General features: G+C 34.8%; 1 protein-coding gene across 8 annotated transcripts in view; it reads left to right on the plus strand.

Annotated features, from left to right (window-relative positions):
* The window catches only part of LOC131681647 (uncharacterized), a 202,024-nt gene extending 190,647 nt beyond the window's left edge, over positions 1–11,377 (plus strand). For all 8 annotated transcript variants that reach the window (XM_058962566.1, XM_058962565.1, XM_058962567.1 and 5 more), the window contains one exon: positions 10,135–11,377. In XM_058962566.1, the coding sequence (XP_058818549.1) occupies positions 10,135–10,244 (110 nt within the window). In that variant the 3' untranslated portion in view covers positions 10,245–11,377. The remainder of the gene's footprint in view (positions 1–10,134) is intronic.
* The last annotated feature ends 11,274 nt before the right edge of the window (positions 11,378–22,651 follow it).

Genomic DNA, 22,651 nt, shown 5'->3' on the forward strand with positions numbered 1-22,651 from the left:
GTAAGATAGTACTCGCCCTCGAAAAGGTGGATTCAGAAGGCTCTGGGAAAGCATACCCGGAAGGAGTGCTCTTCCAAGGAAGTCCAGGTTGGTTGTAATCACCAAATAGTAGATGTGCCGTGTTGGGTTCAATGGAAGTTGCAATGTCAAGTGCGGAGTCTATGTTCTTCTGAATAATTTCTACATCACTTGCGGAATCGGGGGGAATATATACAACACCCACATAGAGATTTACCCAGAGTTGTTCGAGATTGTGAGTGTCATTTTTGTATTTGGATGAGAGTCGGTTGGAAACTGCAATGAGCACACCACCACCACGTTTCTTCCCAGCACTATTAGGATCGCGATCGCTACGATATACCGAGTACCTTGAGCCAAATAATTGGAGCGAGTTGATTTGATCATTCAGCCACGTGTCGGTCAGAACATTAACATCATGATCAACCTCCGAAGCAGCGACGAACAGATAATCAATTTTTGTGCGTAGCCCTCTCACGTTCTGATAGTAGATTTTAAGATGTCCCTGCAAGTTTCCTTCTGACGGTTGAACGGTGGTAGATCGAGTGGTGGTGAAAGCAAACGCCTGTAATTGGGGTCGGCTTTCAACGGGGGCAGCATCTGTATGTCCTACTTCGAAAGGACATATACATTCATTGTATTTACCTGAGAAAACGGATAAAGGAATTCCATGTCCTTCGAGTTGGTCTGACTTGTTTAGAGCGTTGTTATCTGACCGGAAAAGGTTGATGTCGTGTCCTTCAAGTTCTGTTGTAGACGGGTAGGTGTCGGTGACGGAGTTGACCTGATTACGTCTGTTGGCAGGCTGCAATGGTGGATCAAACTCAGGGTGCGCAGTATCTCGAGTAGCTTCGAGAGGACCTTAGCTTTACCCTGACCGGGAAAGGTCACCGCCATAACATCCAAGTTCCATGGCAAGCAGATGGGAATCGGTGATGGAGTCAAGCTGATTCCGTTCGTTGGCAAACTGCAATTGTAGACCAAATTCAGGGCGCGCTGTAACTCGAATAGCTTCGGGAGGACATATATCATTAGCTTTACCTGACCGGGAAAGGTCGCTGCTATAACATTTAAGTTCCGTGGCAATCATATGGGCGTCGGTGGCAGAATCTTAATTAATATCTTTGCGTTATTTCCAAGAAACCGCATAATTGACTCAATATTTGCTTTAACAATATTTGCTTTAAGCAAATGCATTGCACATAGACAACAGACCCCGCTAAAACAAACAGCTTCAAATAAATAGGGTACTATAAGAATAGGGTTACATAAGTCTAAACATTTTTGTTACCTGCAAACTAAACATCTTTTATGCTGATCGAGCGAATGGATCAAATCCTTTCCGCCTGTGCGCAGTGAAATGAGCAAGCGGGTGTAAAAACAGTCAGTACATGCGTATTATTTTAGCATACTTGAATAAATAATATGTGTAACTGCATTAAATAACTTATTGTTATTTATAAATCATTTGTTTTGAAGATATTTTTTGATTAAAATATCGAGATAATTTTAACTTAAATGCAAACCGCAGTGTTGATGTAAGACTATCCGTTCGATTATCATATTATTAAAATTGCTACTCAAACGGCTAACTATACACATGATTCACCTGGTTCAGTAAAAATTTTCTGGAGATTTGAATAGTATCCCGTTCGGTATAATCAATACAGTAAAACAATTTTATTGCCGCAAAAAGTATATAATATAAGAGTCGATAATTTCCGGTCCATTTCTGCTGTTAAAATTTAAGGAATGCTGACCAGTTCAGTTATCCGAAAATTAAATTTGATGAATTATTAATAAAAGTAGCATATTTTAGTCAGGATTTTTAAGGCTGTACAGAAAACTTGCACACAAAATAAAAATTCAGTTTGATGGGGGTTTTGATGAAAATTGATGATTTTTTTTTAATTGTTAGAATTTGGCATAACTTTGATAAAATATTGAGTCTATAAATAATAACAAATACATAACAGCTTTCATATCTCCATATATAATTTTCTTTTAGAAAATGTTACTAAAGTAAAAAATATGCTCTTTTAAAGTGTAATAATTGTTCAAAAACTTTAGTTACAGTCAAAATGACATAAATCCAAAAGGTTGAAAAGCTTCTATGAAGTTTTCCAACATAAAACTGCGCATCATCAGATGTAATAATTTTGGAAAATATTTATCCTAGACGTGCTTACGGAGAATGACCTATTCCAAAAAAAAGTTATTTCGTGCCTTTAGCAAAGCTGTTGAGAATGTCGTTTAAAGCAACTTTGTTGAAGGAATGAATGCTACATGTACGGTGTATGAGCTATAAAGCGATATTTTACGAATTTTCCTAAATCCAGCTTTCTTTAAAATAACTTTTTCTTGTTAACTTCGGAAAGGTACGTCTTGATCAAAATGTGTATTTCATAGTTTATGGATAGTAAAAGAGATTTATCATATATAGTAATGTTAAAAAAACTAATTTTAAATGTTTTATTTCACAAATAGCCTAACATATTTCGATACACTGAACATATGGAGAATTCATGTCCTCAACAATTTTTTTGCGATAACACTCTCAAAAACCTTGCTGAAGAAACTAAGTCTCGAATTAAATTTGTTGTTGGATTGCATTGTGCGTTGACGTTTCGGCCCAAACAGTGCGTACCGCTCGCATACTTGCTATTGAGCATAATTTTTCGAAAATTCCAGTGAAAGATGTCATTTTTCTACGTTTTACATTTTGAATATCTTAAAACTACACATTTAAATATTATTTTGTTTTTATGTAATGAAGCTAATGAAATTTTACAGCTAACTTATACATATACAAGAGGGGATAATATAAAATTCGTAAAATTAAGGGGTCATTTATGTTTTGTATAGTAATGCACTATAGGATTTTTAGAAGGGAGATTATTGGAGCAATTAGTATTTGGGAAAAGTATTTATTTATCTAGAGTTAGATTCCAATATCGATTGGGCCAATGCGTAGTACATATAGAGAGAATCGTTAAATTCATTCGAATTTTTATGATGATGCGATGAAACGATATTGCATTGCACAGTGGTCCAGAATTTGAATTTAGCTGAAATTTTAATTTTAAAAATGACTTAGCCTTACAACATGTTTGGCAAAGTTGTTGTACTTTGCAAGGCCCTTCATTTTGTTTAAACCGATGCTAGGGTGGTTCTAAATTTAGCAATATTATTTAAAATAGAACTTTTTAACGGTTTGAGATAGAGCTTTACTGTCTTCGATGAAGTTGTAAAGCAACACATTTTAGACAAATTTGCTAAAGACATGCATGCTCTAGCGTTTATATTTTCCATTGCACGAGAAATTCAAGTGTAAGCTTCAGGGTGTTCCCTAAAAAACGGTTGTATTTCTATAACTTTTGAAGTTTTTATTTTACGCTATAGCACCCTTTGGGCAACTTGAAGATTATTTTAGGGCGCAAAATTTGCTTTAAAACACCAAATACTTAACTTTTTTCGTTTTAAAGTTATAAGAACTTTTTATATAAAAAAAAGCCTTTTTCAAATCTTCGATTCGGGCACTGAGCATTAAATACTGTTGCTTTCATATGAAATAGCATGCTTTGTAGTATAGATCACCAAAAAATGGCAAATACGATATTTTTTTTATTTCTTGAAATTTTTACTCAAAAAATAGTTTATTTTTTAGTAAAAAGTATACAGGTATACCTCGATAGTACGTACCCTCGTTAGTATGTACACTCGATAGTACGTACACCTAGCAACATTTTTTTTTCGTTTGATTTTGTAAACTTCAACAAAATGCGACATATTTTATAGAAGTTTCACGGGTTCCATGCTAGTTTAGAGAGGTTATGTCAAGGGTTCTGTGCTACTCAGAGTAGTTCTGCAAACTCCAGCAAAGTATTCCAAAGTTTACGTAAACCATAAATGCATCATGAAATTCTACCTAGTATGAAAATAATCCTACAAGCTTTAGGGACGTCCTACAAGTATCTTGAAAGTCTTATAAATTTTTGGGAGCTTGCTAACTTACAAGGAAATCCTTAGAACTTCCGACAATTTGTACGATATTCCTATCATTCATAGTTTTTTTGCCAGACTTAAGAGAATTTCAAAGAGCTTTAAGGATGATAATTCGCCGGTTGTATACAATTTAGGAAATTCCTTCAAACTTCAGAGAATTTCCATGCACTCAAACATTTTGCATAAACCGCAGAGTGTTCACGATATTCACTGCTCTTTTACCAAACTCAAATTTCAAGAGTATTTAAAGGATTTATGGAAAAAAATTCAAACATCAAGGGGTGTCTTCAAGTTTTACAATATTACTTCAAACAAATAAATTACAACGAACCTCAAGTAAATTTCTGAAACCCACAGTTAACTTCACAAAATCAGAGAAGTATTACTAACCCACAAAATTAAGAAAGTTTGACCATAAACTATTGCATACTTTATGTACGGCATGTGAGTATCAGAGAAGTATTACTAACTTCGAAGTAACCGGTAAAATTCAAAGAAATTTTTCTGAATACCAAAAATGATTATAATAACTTTTATGGTATACTATCTAGAGCAATGATAACACGATTTTTGCTAATTGATATTCAAATATTATGCACATAAAATGTGAGTGCTGAATTCATTACATTCTAGGAGATACTAAGTTTTGAATGGAATGGGTGAGTTCGGATCAAGTACGCCTAGCGAATTTGATGGAGACTCATATGACTTACAGATCTGGACGAACGCAGCTAAACGAGCCTTTTTTCCTCCATACTTCTTTTGTGAAACTTGTGCGAGCAATTAGGCAATCCATGAGACGTTTCTGATCAGCTGATTATTTCTTGTTTACTTATTCTGACGTTACTCCGAGGGGTGCAACGTCCGACAATATCGTTGATTCGATCCAATATCAAACGCATCGGACTAGCGAAAGTTATTTGTCGGACGAATTTTTCTGTTCGCAGGAGTAGACTTGTTGACAGAACCCACCGCTGAATTGTCAAACAAACGTCTAATGGATTGCCTAATTAAAAGAAGTATTCAACATATTGGCGTGGTTCAAGGATTAAGGTATGACAGGGAACAATGCTTTATATATTTTTAAGCTCATATGTTGTCATAAAATATATTTAAAATTTAATCGCCTTTGCAAATATATTTAAATGTCCGTTTTGTGACCTAAAAATAAAGGAATAGAAAAACAATATGTTGTTAATGGCATCGCGCTCGCGGAAATGCTACCAAATTCAAAGAATTTATCAATAACTCTCGAATATCCTACAATATTCAGAGGAATCTTATTCCTTTCGGTTTTTATTACAAATTCAGAACATTTTATGCGAAATTTAGAAAAATCGTACGTAGTCAAGGAACTGAATAAGTCCGAGGAAATGCTTTTACATGCCATTTTCAACCATTCTGGTTGTAGCAAACCGTTCTTCTAAAACCAAGTACACAGTGATTGAACAGTTTATCACTAATATGGGGATTTATGTAGTGATAAATTTTATTTTTGTAAGTTTTCACTCAATATTAAACATAAAAAGTAATATTTTAAAATTTATTTTTGTGATTCGATAGTACGTACGTTTCGATAGTACGTACACTAAACGAAGCGAAGGTGTACGTACTATCGAGGTGTACCTGTATATAACTTTCTAACGAGCGAGTCTAGAGGTACAATATATTAAGACAAATTGTTCTCCATCAAAATATATGAAAGTATTTTTAAGGTGATCTTAATGAAAAATCAAAACTACAAAAGTTTTACAAAGAAAACTATTTTTTAAGAAACACCCTAAATATTTTTGGTTAATTTCTTGAAATATGAAAAGTACACGACATAGAGTTTCAGTGTCTTCGACAAAGTTTTTTAAAATTTCATTTTCTTCAATTTTCTGGAAGGCAGCAAAACTCTATCTCGAACCATTAAAAAGTTAATTTTCTGATTTAAAAAAATTTAGAACCACCCTACTCACTATTTAAAATAATAGAAAAGTATTGTAAAGTGCAATATTTTATCATGAAAACGAAACTACATTTTTTATATTGTTCACCGTGAAAGTAATTTAAACATATTACATTTTAAATATAACTTTTTTAGTTTTTTTTTTTTCAACCTATCTTTCAGATGTTTTTCAGAGTTTATGAAGACGAACATTTTCTTCTAATATATCAAAACTCTAGCTTTTATTGTTCAGAAGATATAAGCACTTAATATTTCAAAAATAGATTTTTGTAAATCAATTTTATGAAATTTAAAAAGATATCGTGTTCGCCATTTTCTGCTCAATTATAAGTCTAATCATGACCTTATTTATAGTTCAAAAAGAATTATCTTTTATTTGTACCAATTGTCCCAAATGAGTGATATTGTTATTCCAAACAACCCCATTTTTGGCGAAAAAGTGCTCATAACTTTTCAACGGAAATAGCTAGATATATGGTGTCATGAAACAAATTATTCGCCTTGAAATAATCTTAAAGTTGTCTGAAGACAACTTCAGTTTTAAATGGATACAGCAAAAGTTATTGGAATAAAACTGTATTTCGAAGAAACACCCTAAGCTCCGACTTTAAATTTGTTGTAAACTAAAAAGTATGACAGATAGAGCTTACATGTCTTCAGCAAACTTTTCCAAAATTTGTCGCTCTACAACTTCGCTGAAGGTCGTTTGGCTCTAACTAGAATGATTAAAAAGTTAATTTTTTGATCTTGGTAAAATTAGAACCACCCTAACTGTTGTTTTAACAAAAAGAGGGGGCTCAAAAACTACGAAAACTTCTCCAAAGACTTAATAAGGCTAAGTTGTTTAGTTTTAGTAAAATTTCAAAATTCCTGCTAAATTTGCATTCTGGACCACTGTGCACTGTACTTGTGAATACAAATTGTAAGAGAGTTTAAAGGGCACCAATCATTGAAAGTGTCCAAGAGCTGCTGTAAAGCTAAACAATACTTGATTCACTTGATTATAATGTATCATTTAACGTCATCAGGCGTAGAATATACGACACCCCAGTTGTAATACTGTAGCTAAATCATTGATAATGAGTGTGAATAAGAGTGGGCCCAAATTACTTCCTTGGGGAACACCCAAGTTGATCGAAAATGGTGTAGAGAACACAAATTCATTTTTTTGCTACAAGTCGGCGATATCTCAGATACGATTCGGGCCAACAAATAAGGTTTAAAGACACTTTTATTAACATCAGCCGATCCAGAAGTATTGCGTGGTCAAGTCTGTCAAATGCTAATTTCATATCGGTATACAGTGAAAATCTGTTTTTATCAACCCCTTTGGTGTATCTTAGGCTGACAAAATAGAAACATGGAACGTGGAGTGCTGTTGCAAGTCCCAAGAAATCAGCTCGGTGAAAGTCAAGATCAAGATCCTTTGGGATATCCTCAAAATTAACAGGTTTCGGCAGACTGATTGTAACTTATACGGGAGGATGATTTGCATCAATCCCAGAAATAGATTCAGCAGATTCGTGGATTTAGCAGTCGGCAAGTACTGTCTCATTCAAAATGACAAAGTCCAGGACACGACCGTAACGATTTTCAATGCTGCTGTTAGACAGTTGAAGTTGAATGCGTACAATTGCGCAGCGCAAGACATTGACTACAGGTGCGACATTGTCATGTGTGTCCCAAATTGAGCCACACTAATGGTAGTTTCAAAACAATATTGCGCAATGATTACTTTCAAGGCAAGAAAAATCAGCATCAATCGATCGGACATAGTTTTTTGCACTGACTAGATCTCTCTTACGATCTGGTGGTAAGTAAATTGCTCAAGCGAAACGTCATTATCAGTTTGATCGACGAAACTATTCAATACAGTTGATACGGCGATTAGTACGCCACCTCCGCGTGACTTACGACTAGAATAACGTAGCATAGCAAAAACGACCGCACTCATCGTGGGTGGCTGATACAATGACATCTTTTTATACAATGGTATAGTTCACTGCACACCTGGACATGTCCTAACGATCGCCAAAGGGAAGGAAATGTTAGTTGATTACCTACTTAAGGGGGAGAGGGTAAGGGTTTCAGCGTGCAAAAATACACTTTTTTGCGAATTTTTTTACAACTTTGCGTGAATCGAATTGGATAAACACTTTTGTACATTACAGTGTATCATTTCAATAACATACTGTAATTTATCTATGCAAAAATAGTGACAAACGACTCAGTGACGTAGTTTTTTGTAAAACGTCTCTGGAAAAACTTGATTTGCGGTCTTACCTGCCGTTCAAAAACTACTTAACCGATTTCTTTCAAATTTTGCATGCACATTTTATGTTAAAAATGCCTAACCCCTACGCTGAGTTTTTGAAATAATTTTTCATTTGTAAATAACGTAGCATTTCTGACACCCCCCCCCCCCCCTTCGCAACGCGACCGGAGGATGAAAAAAATGAAATATGTTTTACAATTCTTTTAAATACATATATTTACAAAATGTTTGACGGCTTTTATCAACATTTTCAATTTAATAGCAAATTGCGTACAGAATAAGCCCATTCCATGACAAATATCGCGTTGAAAATTTTATTTTGAATTTTATATACATGGAACATGAAGAAAAGTTCCCTTAGTTCATAATGCTGCAGCGGCCTATGATTCGAAGAAGCATACATTCAACAAAATTACTTAATTTTGTTTGGTTGAATCCGAAGAGAAAACTAAGTCTATTAGTTAGCAAGATTAGCTAACTAATGTAGCAAGTTTAATCCGTATACAGTATGTTTTAGTTTTTTTTTGCGAACTTGAAATTCCCCGAATCGTAAAACTTACCACATTAAAATTTCGTGAAAAGTAACTTGCGTGAGTTTAAATTTATTTCTCTTAGGAATGGAGGGACATCAAATTGTTTTCTCTAATCAATGGGTTTTGATTCCCGTCAAATAAAATAATCTTAATGCGATGTCGCGCATCTCCTGTCCCTACCCTCCCCCCCTGTTCACAAAACTGCGATCATTTCTATAAACAGTATATGTATCGCCAAAAAGCTGAGGAGAATCATGCCTGTCATCTAAGGTCTCGGTGAGAACAATTATGTCGTAATGGGAACATGTGATTGCTAGGAAAACTTCGATTTTCGTGCTTAGGCCTCGGACGATCTGGTAAAAAAATCGTCAAGCAGGCCCGAATGTAATCCTATAGTTAAGATCAGGTGGAACAATACTCGGAGCAGGCCCAAACAATATGTTCGATATCGTGTAAACCGTCCCCACAAGCGCAGATACCGCTATTCGCGAACCCTAAACGTCGAAGATGAGCATCTAACGTGTAGTGATTGGACATGAGCCGAGACATCACGAATTAAATCCCGACCCGCATTTATTTTTATGCCAGGGTTTCGTTCATAGCTGTGGGTGTAGTATGCAACCATTGGCCTAACTCTCCATTTCTTCAGCACCACTGCAGTCTTAATCTTTCGAAAATGTCGCCTTCTAACACGCCCACCTAGTAACTCAAATCTATACCATGTCCTCAAAACCCGTATACCATCATGAAATGTCTCGGTATATCACTGAAAGCGGCAATCTTTTTACACGATTGCAGCTCTCAGTGAAGTGATTCCCACAATAAATCACTGAGAAGTGCAATCAATTGGCGACGATTGCAATTCTCAGTGAAAGCGATCTCTTTTGTTACTCTCATTCACGACCTTTGTCATGTAGATCTATTGCGTGTTCTTTTAATATAAATACCATGAACAGGAAATGTACTGGGATCCGCAATCATAAGAAACGATTGCGGCATCCCAGTTGCCACTAACCACTACTTAGTAATCATCATTAGCTAGTTTATCAGATTAAAAACTAAAATTCACAACGTTAACTTAAAACAATCAGAGTCTGCTACACACTGTCGTCCGTGATAGAAAAAATGTATTCTCAAAAATTGTTAATAAATTAGCCTTGACTGAATTACTGTGTTAGACATGCAACTTTATTGTAGCAATCTAGGGGAAATTTATTCCAACCTGTTATCTGCTTACCGAGAAAGCTTTTTACACCCGAGTTAAGCAAAACATACTTTTAAGCAACTTTTATACGTTTGTTTTAAAATCATCATTCGCCACTAATACTGTTTCTATCCATCCATCCCGCCAGGTATCGTGTCAGCTGGGTACTCTTGTGCCACTCGGGGTCAGCCCGGTATCTACCACCGCGTCGCTAACACAGTGGACTGGATATCGCACATCGTACAAATTGTGCCGTAGAAGGTCAACGAAAGGATCGCAGCGGAACGCGCTAAGTCACACTCATTTCAACGCTGAGGGCTAGTGTACCCATAGTTAAGGATGCGAAAGAAGGCTTTTTCTTTTTTTCCGAAATTTCCCGCCGCAATATGATTCCTGGATAGAAAAAAAATCACCAAGAAAAATTCGTAAAAAGTAGAATTTACCGGGATAATTTGAGCAACGTTTCCGCAAAAATATTTAACTATTTATTGTATTCCGGAATTACCGAATGAGCTCAGCGGTTCGATGAGTGAGCAGCTTTTAAAATGTTACAGTATGTGACAGTCTAAATTCTTCAGCGCGCAATTGTACCATAATCGAAATAAAAAAAAAACGCCTCGGTAAGCTAGAGAATGCCCTCAACTTAGCAATGTACTAAAATACCTGATTGTGATATATGTACTGACGAGGAAACACGTGAGTGATAGCAAATAGTTCACAGGACAAAAAGTATAAACAAAATGCCAAGCCAGAATGAGAGAGAATGTAAAAAGAGTAAATACTGGAAGAGAAGAAAATTAAACACTAATAACATGTTTCTGTGAAACTGTTCCATTAGTAGGATCCCTGTACGTAGTTGTACAGTGAAGCATCAACAGAATAATTAATAGGGAAATAAATAAAAAAAAACAAATCTGTCACTTACTATACAGTTTTCTGGTAGCGTAATCGTGCAGGCCATCGTTTGTGAATACGGAGCGCACGAGAGAAAGAATTTAAAAAGCAAAACAACTATAAACGAGAACGAATTACTGTTTTATGTAAATATAAAATTTCTGTCTTCTCTATCCCCCCCAACGGTAGGTTAGTGAACTTAGGTGATTCTTTAGATTTTTAGAGGAAAAATCGCACGGGCGATAAAAAAATGAAAGACAAAAATGCGAACCACTATCATTGTGGAGGAAGTAAACAGATTGTTACCATGAATAATATGACTATTTTGTAAAACGAAAAAAAAGAACGAATGTGAAAAACCATGTTGATACAAAAATACAATCCAACCAGATCGGTCGCCCGATTGAATGTGCTTTTATACAATAGAGTAGAGATAATTTTGTACCACACAAAAGCTCGCTCGCAAATGCCTCAAGTAAAGAAAGTGCCTGGATATATGCAACGAGTGCGCTTCGAATTGTTTCTTTTCCGATGTTCCCTATGTAGCAAGCAAACGATCAGCCGGATGGGTGATTATTCGATAATGGAAGACATGTGTTTAGGGTGATGGGCAAATGTTGATCCTGTCAGGGAGGGTGACGTACCATTTCTCGTTGAAAAAAACAAAGGATGTTGAAAACGGCAGATCCAGAAAATCTCGACAAACTTTTGATTCGGGAGAACTGTAAGATTTACTTTGAGCGGAAATTGAGGACGAATTTGTTATTCGTCATTCATTGATGTTGATGGTAAACAAAAGAGAAAACTTTTCTTTTGTGTTGACTCCTCGTCGCTATTGTGCTCTCTCATGTCAAACACCATTTTGGGGTAAACTGAGTTAGATATGCCACATCACTTGTCCAAAAATCTCTTCAAAGTAGTGTGAGAAATGTGCTGAGAATTTTTTTATTTTTTGCTGCAAATGACTTTCTGGCGATTGGCTCAAGTGATTTTGATGCATAAGATGTTTTTATGCGTATAACTGTCTAAAAAACCAATTTAATCCACCTATCAGTGAGATGAGACATTTCTTACACAAATCACTGCTGTATTATTCATTAGTTTGCCGCAAATTAGGCAAGCAACTAGATGTACACAGTTAGGGTTCGTCGCGGTGCGGATGTGGGCGGTAAATGGATAGTCCGCACCGCAACCGCAAAAAAATATTAAAACCGCACCGCTTACCGCAACCGCACTGCATTTACCGCACCGCACCGCGCGGTAATGCGGTAAAATTCTGTATTTTTGAAAAATTACTAATTTTTTTGAATAACCAAATATAATAAAATATTACTCTTATTTACACGTACATCAGCTTTGACGGACTCCTCAGAATGTAATTAAAAAAGTTGACACTTTGCAAGTGTTATTAATAAAATTCCGTACATTTTGAGATAAATACTTTCGAAACAAGGTAAATCTTAGCATAGCACTGAAGTCATATGAAATGTAGCTGTACTTAGGGTTGTGGTACCGGTAATACCAGTACCGAAAATCCCGGGAATACCGACCCATTTTTGGCACCGTAATACCCGTACTGAAGAAAAGCCAGTACCGGTATTTTCGGTACCATACCATGTTTCAAAATATTGGTCTGCAAGATGACTTTTAATTATATTAATTACCTTCTATAAGTTAAACATTACTAGCTCCCGTTGTACTGAACGGAATGTTTAAATTCTTTATATTATTATTAAATTTTAACGATCTTGTACTAAATTTCATAATATTCACATCTTTTTTTATTAGCGACATTCTGATTGGTTTCCATTTTTACTGGGTGGCACGTAATAAGACTATGGTCTTATTAAACCTTTATTTATAAAATAAAGAACAGCGATTTAGCAGCTAACAATTTTAGACTTGGTGAGCTACTACTGGGGCGATTTGTGATTATTAGTGATAGGAAAATTCAGCAAAACTCCATAGTTTACAGGAAAGCAAAGAGCCGTGGTATGCAGGTCGAAACCAATTTACAGCAAATCAAGAGAGGAAAAGCGAGCAACCTGCTCGGATTTACTGCCATTCTCGCTTTGATTTACTGATATTAATAGTGTTTCTTACTTTTACCATCTGTTAAAGTCGATAAAAGTCGCACCGCTTAGCAGTTATTGATTTCATAGTGGCCTAGATTTCGAAATAAAAGAAGGTGCCGCATACGAAAAATATGTTCTGCTGAAATGAGTCATGCCATTCCGAATTAATTAAAAACAATAAACATGTTTTTTGATCAGCACAAATCAATCATCTGAGAATAAGGTCATCAGTTTCAGCATTCAATTTCATTTTGAAGCTCTTGTCGAATTTAAAAAAAGGGCTTCAGTACCGTAGTACCGGTTCTCGACAAAAAGGGTCGATATTGCGAACCCTACATGTACTTCATCGTTATACATACAAAAACGTTCTTCCGCAGCAATCAATAGGAAAACTTTTAAGTTCTCCAAATTAATCAAAAGTTCTCCAATTTAATCAAAATTCACAGTTGAGAAAATGTCATCGTAAACGATTCATAATTCCACGATTGTCAAGAGGAATCGGGAAAAATGATGCATTTTTAAATTGGATTTGATAATGCAATTCAATTGTTTTTCAATGATTGTATTGTGCATTTTATATATTTGAAAAGGTTCGCTTGTAAATTTTTAAAAGTGTTCAAAATATGTCGTAAAAATACTGATGCCAAATTATATTGGACACAGCTTATAGATTTTATTTTTTAGTAACACATTGTTTTTTCATATTAGAATAAACAAAATGTAAAAAATCAAGTAGCGATAGGTCGAATACAGATTATATTCGGATTTATTTTCCAATCATTGTCAAGTCCATGGAAATTAGAGCAATTAAATGTTTATTATGTTTCCCTATTGTAAGGTAATAAGTTTCGTCGTTCTTAAATGGTAAAAGTCAAAGTTTTAATTCACTTTTTAATGCAGACTGCAGACTTATCAATTATTTTTTTAAGTGCGGTTGCGGTAATACCGCGCGGTAAATGCTCATTTCCCGCACCGCATCCGCAAGAAAAAATGTCTTACCGCACCGCAGTTTTTGCGGTGCGGGTGCGGTAAATATCGCGCGGTTGCGGTAAATACCGCAACCGCGACGAACCCTATACACAGTTTCGAGTCCTGCACGAATAACACTTCGAATAAACTGAAATTAAGAGAGTAAATTAAATTATTTCAAGCTAATAAACTGTCATACAATAATTGAAAGAACTGACTAAACCGAATTGTTAAAATGAAGAAAATGAATAAAATTTATGAACTGGAAAAAATTAACAATTTAATAAAATGATTAAAATAAATTAAATAAATAATAAGCATAAGCATAAGAGATCGCCCGCGGTTGCTGCTCCGTTATTGACCATAACCAATTGAGATTGCAAAATGTTCATGCGAACAACATGCTGTGCAATCTATGATTAAAATCAATGAAATAAATAATATGAATGAAACCAAAAAATTGAATTAATAAGATAAATAATATGAATGACATGGATAAAATTAACCCTTTCATACCTAATATTTTTCTAGCACATATATGGTTCCAAACCTTTCTTAAATGTGTTAGAGTAAAGAAACACGAAAAACCTGCTGCTAAATTTTTACATGCCAATCCTTGATATCTCCTGCAAGTTTTTCAATACTTCGAATGGGCAGAAAAGGTAGCCGAAGGCAGTCTACATTGACAAAATTTATCAGTTTTCAACAATATTTGAAGACAAAATATATTTTTTCACCGATAACTGAAAATGTTTCTGGCTGCACTGCTCTAATGAAATCCATTCAGAACAATTGCAAAAACTTCAGTTCTACGGATATTTCTTGTAACTATTAGTCACAATTATTAGTTTTACTTTTTTGTGAGGAAATCTCATCTAACCCTAAAGTTACAGCTGTTTGAAAACGTGGTTGATCATAAATAACAGGGTATGCAGAGGGTCAATAAAATTAATAAAATGAATAGGATGAATAAAATAAACATAATGAAGTAAGCGATAAAATTAATGAAAATGTTTTCTTTCTATATATTTCATCATTTTTTTTATTTGGTTTGCTTTCAAACAATAAAATGACTGAAATGAAAATAATCAGCGATATTAGAAAGTAATACAATTATTAGAATAAATTAAATTATATCTAATTAATGTTCTAGATGAAATGAATGACTGAACAAAATTTGTTAGATTATTAAAATTAATAAAACGTGTAAACCCGAAAAATAATATGAAATTGCATAACACGAAAAAAGTGAATAAAATAAATTTAATGAATGATACAAATAAAATGCGTGAGATAATAAACTGATCGGAATGCACACAAAGAATGAAATTAATACAGTTAATAAAATGAGGTCAAATAAACAAAATGAAACAAAAAATCATTAAAATGAAATGATCATATATTTAAAATAAGTCAAATATTTAAAATTAAAAAAAATAAACAAAACGAATATAATCCATGAAATTAATGATCAAGGGGTTTCCAACAAGCCAACATAGTGAGACTTAATCAAAGATTACTTTGATTTTTCTAAATAATTCGGTAATCCATTGATTACATTGGTAATCAATAATAATCAGGGTAATTGTCTTTATTCCTAAAATAATTCACGTAATCCACCATAGGTACAATGTAATCAATTAATCATAAAGTAACCGTAAAATAATTCGAAACTGCAAAACCAATTTTATTTCGATTTTCACCTATTAGCTCTCATTTTTTAAATATTTTTTCAGTTATTCCACATATGAATTTCACAAAATATTTTACTAGTGGTTTAATAACACTCTCATATACTTAAATTTCAGTCAAAACCTGTATTTCAGAATATATCAAAATGATTGGGCCACAAACTCGAGTAATAACTAACGAGGTATAACGATCCTCATTCCCGGCTACAAGGTACTCTTGTGTTCTGTATAGTAAACTACGCCCGTTAGCGATATCCTTTATCGGCGAATACCAAAACGGGTGTTTAAACATTTTAGTTTTTTAAATATTATCGACAAAAAGGGATTAATGATAAACTGGGTCATATAATAATGTGAATAAGAAACAGGATTTGCCTACTTTCAAAAAAAGATTTTGTATTAAATGTTACTGGATCAGTCTGACATGCATTCCCCGTTGTGTTTTTAGATTTAGAATCTTTTTAGATTTTGGCATTTGTCACACAATCGTCATCCCAAAAATGGCTTAGGTTTTACCCTCTATTAGATATATTTTCACTCCTGGTAAGCACATTACGAAATAATATCTTTGATATTTTTTATTCAGTTTAAATTCGTTAAGTTCAGTTTAGCTAACTTCCCCTCCACAAAATGTTACATGCATTTGACAAACCATTTATTCTCATTTTTACAGACGACTTTTCGGTCTTTTTATCTATTGACCTATTCCACTTAAATTTTAGGAAGAAAATAATCCGTGAATTTCGATTCTTGCTAGACTTATACATATTTAGGAGGAAAACGTTTGCAGGCCTGATGCTGCTTTTAATAACTCGTCGTCGAAGAAATCCGCAAAAATTCCGTGGTGTTTTGAAACCACAAAATACAGAAGTCTAAATGTCGCGTTAGGGGACGACATTGCAAAATATTGAATCTTCTAGATACTCTTGCATTCATCATGAATCCTGCTTTATTTCAAAATGCAGTATATTACATCGTTGCAGATATGTTTGAGATTAGATTTTCAAGGTATCATATATTTTTTCAAGATAAGTACAACTCTTGACAATGATTTGGGAACAAGGCAACAATGAACACAAACGGCAGCACATTAACTGTGGCCTTCTGAAGCAACTGAAGTATTTATTTGGGTTCTTTCGTAGTGATTCATTTTTATATTTGGATTGTTTATTTTAACTGACACGTCTATGTTAGCTTGACGGTGCCAACATTTTATTGTTTTACAATTTAATGTTTTTAAATCTAAGGTACTACAGCTTCAATTTTTTTTAAAACCTGAGATTATTTTTTATATTAATTCAATGGCCATTCCAAAACTAGGAATATTGATAATATACGAAAGTGTTTAATTGAATTTCTTTAGGCCTAAGATATTGACTGAACTTCATTTACAATAAGGGAGGCAATTCGGAACATTTTTGAAGACTTTGAAAACATTTTATTTTCTTTTGAAATACATTGACAACGGAGTCATTCACAAGAGCGACATTCACAAAGGGAGTGGTAGAGTTCATATTAGAGACAGAGAAGAGATAGCGGACATCGATGACAGGGAGAGGATGAACGCAAACTCACACCGTTATAAGCATTTGCTTTTCGATAGTGCAACATTAGATTTTCTAAGAAACTCGTAGTAGAGATCAAACAATGTTAGAAAAAAAGTAATACTAAATTTTGGATATTTATCTCCAGCATACCCAGTACCCAAAAGAAATCGTTTAGTTAGGATCTGGCACGACAATACTCATCTCATGACCAGACAAAACATTCAATGTCGTGATATCCTGTCGTGACAAGCTCCAAACCCCGTTCTAATGCGCTCTCTCTAACTAAGGTGAAGCTAGAGTTTGCGCCTTCTCAGCCTGGAATGGAGTAGTTGGAAGGGACCCAAACTAAGGTAATCTGAAATGGTTTTTCAGATAAAACATTCTGGAGATTCTGTGTTTTCCCCAGAAAATACAAGGAGTGCTATCGACTCTTCATCGAACAGAGATCCTCTATAATTAAACTATCTGTAACGATGAACTAAAAGTCTATGAGCAGAGTGTCAACGATCCCAAGGATATACTAAATTGCGGCTAATTCTAAGATATAAACGGTAAAGCAGTAAAATTTTGAATAAATATGCCGTCGAGCTTGGACACATTAGAGCACCTTACCATATTCTTGTTAATGTACGAAAAAATGGATCCGTTCAAAAAATTACAAAACATTAATCGTCATCATTTACAAACAAATTGTACAAAAGGGGGCTATGATATGAATCCTGAAGAAGACCCACTTGCCAAATTGTGATGTTTGTGAATCGTCAAGCGAAAGATAGCAAGTTGTTTAATATCGGTGCTGACAGAGCCGTAGCGTGGTTATCTTGCGCCCTTGGCAGAGTCTCAGTTTTGCGCCCCTTTCAGTTCGACTTTCGAGCAATAATTTAGTGTGCACTTGGAAATTGCACACATATCTGGACTTATTTAGTGACATATCTACACTTAGTCAATGAAGCAAATAAAATTTTCAATGCTCTCCCAAGACTAGCGTCCTTGGTGGGAAATTGTTCAACGTTGTGGCAATCTAACCGACTATCTAAATGACTATCGTTCATTTTATGTAAATTATCGCACAAATCTTGAACTTTTCATGTGTGGAATCAGTTGACGGTGGGTGTTTGATGGCAACGAACGGGGCATTTATTCAGGAGACTGTATATCAAGACCAGTATACTGAGAAGACAATTTTTAGGAGCTGTGAACTGGTTAGTCAATTGATGAGTACGGTGCATATCATTAAATTGGAATTAACACGAATTAGCATCCAGCCATATATCGAGAAACGATAGGCGATCACACTTTTGCTTTATTATCCCCTGACTCGTTTTTAAATTTCTAGTATCTCCCGTAATTTCTGTCCCACCGTTCCTATTCTTCAAGTTTTCACTTTTCGCTGGGTTCTAGGCCCGCGTATAAATGAATTCTCCTGAAAAAGACAGTGGGATAAATGGATGTCAAACAAGATTCACCATCGAAGAGAGTCCGATTCTCGTTTAAAAAATCATACGTATTAAACTAGGTCGTGCCATGTCTGATCTTTTTTCGGATCAAATATAAGTACTCTAAAGCTTTCGAAAAAAACTTAAGCCGCTACAGAATGTTTTACCACATAAACTCAGAATAGTGATCTCCTATCTAAAGCAAGCAACTGACATTACAAACGACAAGTTTTATCTGAAGGACTACCGTGTCCACATGGCTGTTCATATAGTTGAGATCGACGGTGGGGTTACTGAATCGATCTGATCTTGCATGGGGTGAATAGGGTTGGCTTTTTCAAGGAACCCTTTCTCCAGTGAGTGAGATTTTGAATCACAGGATGGGATGAAATTGTATGCCCATCCAAACTCGTATCGCGTCTGCGATTGTGTTGTCTAAGCAAATGTTCTTCGACAAGGTTCGTCTGCGTGTTCATACCGCGCGTCATGTTTTGCACTAAATGTAAGAAAACGATCCCCTTGTGGGGACATCTGTGACTACTTCTGCTGTTCTGTACATCAGGAACAACAAAAATCCCAAACATTTCAATCAGAGTTGCATTTTAGTGCAGGATTGGTTGGGTCTAGGATAGTTGCCGAGAACGTTATGATTTTGGGTAACTTCTAGCGGCACTGAGGAGACTTCAATTTTCAAGGTACGGGATGGAATCAAATCTTCACGATGATAAAAGATCTAACTTTCTTCACGATCTTTTCTATATCATTAAGGAGATAAATCACAAATTATTCCTCGGTCTTTTCATTTCGAGCAATAATTTATGATTTATCTTCACTTATTTTATAACACAGATCAAAATTTCAGTGCCCCTCTAAGGTTAGCGCCCTTGACGCTGGCCAACCGCCTGCATGCTGATGCAGCCCCTCGATATCCAAAAAGACTGATGTGTTTTTCTCTTTGTGAGCATAGGTCATTTGAATTTCCCTTGCAATCAACACAAGAAAATCGTTTAATTATTAGTTGTTGAAGATTGTGAATAAGAAATGATAAATAAACAAGCAAACAACAGTTTCTTATTTATCCGAATTGTCGTTTTGATTTTTGGTCAGTTCACATACATTGTGGCTTTTAAAGTAAAAATGATCCAGCAGAACTAGAATGGTTAAATGGATTATCTAATAAAATAGCGATGAGCAGATTCCACTAAAAATAATCGAATAATCTGAAGTAATTCCAACAGGAATTCACTTTGATTCCAAGTAATCTAGAGTAATTGAGGAATTTTACAGTATTCGTGTAATCAATTATTAATCGGACTTTCGAAAGAATAATCTTTAACACCATGAAATAATCTAGGTAATTTTTTTCGTGAGTGACATGTAATCAACGCTGTTGGAAACCCCTTGTGAATGATCTGGAAAAAATGAGTATATAGAATTTTTTTTTAAAAATTTAGTTAAATAAAGTAAATAAACAAAACGAATTTCACGAATTCCAAAACCATTGTTTCAGAATATTCTGAAGTGTTTGTGAAAATCCTATTGCAAAGATCACGTTTTCGTTCTTCTTTTCTTGGCGGCGTTTTAAGATTATCTGGTGTTTCTACTGGATGGACCTTAATTAGTCATCAGGAAATCTAGAAATGAGGTATTTGTCTTGGAATTAAAAGATGTCTTTTTGGTCACAGATATTTGAAAAATGATTTTCGTACAGAATAGAATTTTCAAGTCCAGTATTTTAACGCGTAATTGGAAATAGTAAACTGAGATAAGGCCACCTGTAAATAGTATTCATTTGCATCGAAGTATATAGAAAAGAGTGTCAAGTGTCTAGGTTATGTTGGCAATTATATAATTGTCGATGGCACAAAAGCCGCATATTCACTCGATTACAATCAGTCTCTTTCCACCCATCCTTATCACTTGAGAATTGTTTCGTTCGGAATTCTCGTTCTGGAGATATGGGTTTATGAGTCCTACAATGGTTCAAACTACCAGAATAAGTATCGAAAAGCCAGTGGTCATTGAGCTTTAAATTCATCGAAAAGCCAGTGGTCACTGCCTTTGAGACACGAACATTCCTGAAATTCATCGAAAAGCCAGTGGTCATTGAGCTTTAAATTCATCGAAAAGCCAGTGGTCACTGCCTTTGAGACACGAACATTCCTGAAATTACAAATCGAATTTTTTCGCAAATAAAAATGCTTTTAGTCACATTGATCATGAAAAATGTATATTAGAATTTTCAGTACAACTCAGTATCAATTGTAGTTACACAGTAATATGAATTACATAAATTCAGTGAGATCAACTATCTGTCCAATGCATAAAATGTGATTGTAATCCTCGCTAATTTACCGTAGAATACGGAGCACTCAAACGAAACGTCTATTGAATTGTCCAATGCCTGTACTAATTCTGGCATTGAAACTTCAATTGAAGCGTTCTCAGCATATGGCAATTGAAACCATCGCTATACACTAACAGTATTTTTAGTGGGATGCAAGTATAGTTCAATAGTTCAGGGGTCGTTGGGTGCCATTTTCCCCCGATCTAATTTGTGGATATTTTTGGAATTTGATCCATTATTTTTCATAAAAGTGCATTCGAATTAAATGAATCTGAATTTTCAATAATATCAACCCAAAACAGGTGCTTTCAATTTCCAAATGGCATATTTGAGTATATGTTTCATTCAAAATTCAGTACATACATTTTTGCCTTGAAACAACCATATTACCTAATTTGGAATACCCAAGGATTTCCGTAATAATAGTATATATTAACGCTTAGTATAGAATTGAATTAAATTGGAGTTGATGTAGTTTTCGGTTTTTGGTCATATGACTCTCTATAGTGCAACGTTTCGAAGGAATAGCCCCTCATCTTCAGACTTTCAGAGGAAAGCAGGGTTAGTTATAGTTTTCTCATAATACAAATATTTTGCAAATTTTGCCAGGACCACAAATATTTTCTTTTTTAAGTGGAATGTAATATTTAGTTTGTTTCCGCAAGTGGTTCTGTTATACACTAAAATGGAAAACTATTTATAAGGAAACAGAAGACAAAAATAGATTTGCTTTCTTTAATCTGAACAAATACATCGCAAGATTAAATTAGCTTGGATAATGGATACTAACAATTATTTCAGATTAGTTGACGATCTTATGACACATCAGGATAGATCTCGGTTTTCAGAGCAATTGCAATACCTTTCTATTGAGAAAGGCAAAAAGGCACTTTTTGCGTTTTTTTTAAATTGCTGTCGAAATTTACAACATAGATAAGCATTTTATACATTTTCAGACAGCTCAAACGAATACTTTTCGAACGAATTATTAGCGAATGAGATATTGAACATTAAATACGGATGACGGATTCTTGCCGTTTCTCAATATCCAGAAATAATACTAAAAAAACCTGTTTTAATCCACCTAGTGGTGCAATTGTGCCTTTCTCATTTATTCAAACTATGATTTAATGCCTGGTTACGTTCAAAATAACAATGTGGAATTGTCTATTACATTCCAACTACATTTGATAAGCACGACTGTCACGAACCTGATAAACAACATGTCGACACTGAGACACATTTGAAACAAACAAAAATATAATATTTATAAAGCTTGAGTTGAATATTGTCTTCACGTAATAAGTTTTGAAATGCGAGGTGGTCAATGAAAGGGCTATAATTAGTGGGATAGGAGGATGAGTCGGGACTCACCTTAAAACTGTATAAGGAGAATGCAGGTGGGAGGTTGGTCTGAGAGGGTGGTTGATGAGAGAGAGAGAGGGGAGTGGGGGTTAGAGAAAGGAGGGGAGGGGGTAGATGAAGGATTCAACACCATTTACCTTTCATTTGAGACTAGGTTAGTGAAAATTAGTTCAGCCATTTAGTTCTGGAATATGTCCGGAACCCGGGAATTCCGGAATTATAGAATGTGGAAATATATTTCAAGAATATTATTCGCCATCAGTGATCTAGGACTGCGAATCAAAGTAATTTGAAGTTCATTGCAATAGTTTTTAAACCTATGAGGTATTACGATTGTACCG

The sequence above is a fragment of the Topomyia yanbarensis genome, chromosome 2 (assembly GCF_030247195.1).
Source record: "Topomyia yanbarensis strain Yona2022 chromosome 2, ASM3024719v1, whole genome shotgun sequence".
Classification (NCBI taxonomy): Eukaryota; Metazoa; Arthropoda; class Insecta; order Diptera; family Culicidae; genus Topomyia; species Topomyia yanbarensis.